The following is a 2,570-nucleotide window of genomic DNA, read 5'->3' on the forward strand; positions in this document are numbered from 1 at the left end:
CCTATTAATTTTTTTAGGGACTACTATGTCTGTTTTTAAAATTTTTGGAGACTGATTTGGGTAATTACTCTGTCGAAAAAGAATTGGAGACTGATTTGTCTGTCAGAGTAAAACTTTGGAGATGTTTTTGTATATTAATTTTTTGGGACTAAAATGTCTGCTTTTAAACCCTTTGGACTGATTTTGGTAATAACTCTAATTTTAATAAGTACAAATTAACTTTGAAAAGTACTTTTTTAGGTACTTTCAAAAATATTGGTAACTTTTAAAAGTTGCAAGCAAAAACAAATGATCATTTTGTTTACTAAATATAAAATGAGATGCTCTCTATAAAACTTTAGTAAACCAAGTATAGAAAGGGAGTTTCAAAAGTCTAAACCATAAGAAAGTATTATGGACTACTGATTCACCAAATTACTTTGGACCATTGTAACATTCATGAAGTATATTAAATCAAGAAGAGTGTTAGGGGGCCAGCAAGTTTTGTGATTTGTAGCCATCATTTAGCCATTATTGATGTTTTTAATTGTGTGAGATTTTATCCATTGATATGAGATTACTCATTTTTCTTTTTGCTGGTTAAGTGCTGGCCAGATTTTAATAAAAGTGCTGGCTTCCTAAACTTTCTCTTTAGGTTAAATGCACTTTTGGTCGTTATAGTTCCTACTATGGTCCTTAATGGGAAAAAATGTTTTTCTAATTTGTCATGGTGGCTACCATATATTGATGTTAAACTAACCATGAACTTGACATAAAGTTACCGTGAAGAATCAAATTGAAATTATTTGTTATGTCTGGGATCTTTGTTGAAAACGGGTATTATGCCTAGGGACAAGATAATACGAATTTTCGAACCAATATATGTGTTCTGTTTGTAATTTGCTGTGCACACATTAGTGTTATAATTCTAATAGATGGTGTTAATACGAGCACAAACCATAGGGACTTTAACCAAACTGTATTTGCACACACAACGCCGGTAAAATAGAAACTTTTAGGAGTCAAATTAAAATAAGATATTATGGCAACAATATATTTTAATATTTAATTATTTATTTCTTCCAAGCTAGTTTTCCTTCCCTTTCATGTCTGCATTCTACCATCTGTTCTGTTATATGTATATTTCAATTTATATACAATTTGATTTATTGACAAAAGATCTTTACATTGGCAGGGTTCATATGTTTGTTCAGCCAACAGTTGGTCGTGTGGTAAGCAGGTGATGGTCTTGTTATCTTAAACTATTTCTGCTTTTATATAAAAGAATACAAAGTTACAGCTTAGTTATAACCATTGATACCTCATAATTCAGTTCCACTTATAATGGGGGCAAGGCTTTGGTACAATCCACTATATCCGAGATTTACTATAGATGTCACTTCAGCCAAACCAAATTTGACATATAAAAGCTCATAATTGTTCCTAAATTTTTATTTGTGATTTAAATTTGTCTGCCGAATTTTCAGTGAACTCAATTTGGATCCACCAAATTTAAGCTTGTGATTCACGATAATCTCTTGGGTGTTTTCCGTCACAGAGACTCCATTTGCATTTTTAACTCAGGCTCCAAAACAGTGGCTTTTTCTTTGCTGAGCCTGTCATCCATCATTCATCATCTTCATGATCTCCATGCTTTTCCTCTGCTATTATTCATCATCTTCATGCTCTTTCTGTCCTCACATCACTGCTGCTTCCTCTTTCATTATTTCCATCTCAAATTACCGCCAAACTTCATCACCTCAAATATAGCAAAGCTATAATTAAGCCCAATTCATTAAGCCAGAGAGGGCTGCTTCTTGAAATCTTAAACCATTCACCTCTGGCTTCCTTCATTTTTCCAACGTCAGTTTGGCAGATGTACACAATGCTGAATTTTCATCAGACACCTGGCACCTTTATATTGGCATTCTAACAACTGATTTGATTCGGGTTAATGAGTCACGTTGTCAAAATCCTTATGAGGGACTTCTTTTGTAAAATACCGGTTGTTAGAATCATACTGGTAATTGACTCGGTCATATGACTGGGTCATTGGGTCACTGGCTCAATCGGTGGATTACTAATTTATCTGGTTGATTTGGTTATAATTAAATAAAAATGTAAAATTATAAAAATAAATTAAAATCAAAAGTTAAAATTTAAAATGTATGTCCTCACAAGTATATTAACAACGCTACGTCACTAAAAGTAATTATCTTATATATTAATTGCATAAATAGTTATTCAAAAGAACAGATGTAATAGAATAATTGTGTAAAATATTTTACAATGTCAATGTATCAAAATTAAATTATAAAAATAAATACACTATTATTATTGAAGAATAAAAATAATATTTTACATTATTTAAATTTTTATAAAAATAATCAAAAGTTAAAATTTAAAATGTATGTCCTCACAAGTATATTAACAACGCTACGTCACTAAAAGTAATTATCTTATATCTTATATATTTAAATAGTTATTCAAAAGAACAGATGTAATAGAATAATTGTGTAAAATATTTTACAATGTCAATGTATCAAAATTAAATTATAAAAATAAATACACTATTATTATTGAAGAATACA

General features: G+C 30.2%; 1 protein-coding gene across 1 annotated transcript in view; it reads left to right on the top strand.

Annotated features, from left to right (window-relative positions):
* LOC107625268 (chromosome transmission fidelity protein 18 homolog) overlaps positions 1–2,570 on the top strand; it is a 32,322-nt gene that overhangs the window by 13,659 nt on the left and 16,093 nt on the right. Inside the window, exon 10 of the mRNA XM_016327866.2 lies at positions 1,175–1,219. Within this exon, the coding sequence (XP_016183352.1) occupies positions 1,175–1,219 (45 nt within the window). The remainder of the gene's footprint in view (positions 1–1,174; positions 1,220–2,570) is intronic.

Source organism: Arachis ipaensis, chromosome B02, assembly GCF_000816755.2.
Source record: "Arachis ipaensis cultivar K30076 chromosome B02, Araip1.1, whole genome shotgun sequence".
Classification (NCBI taxonomy): domain Eukaryota; kingdom Viridiplantae; phylum Streptophyta; class Magnoliopsida; order Fabales; family Fabaceae; genus Arachis; species Arachis ipaensis.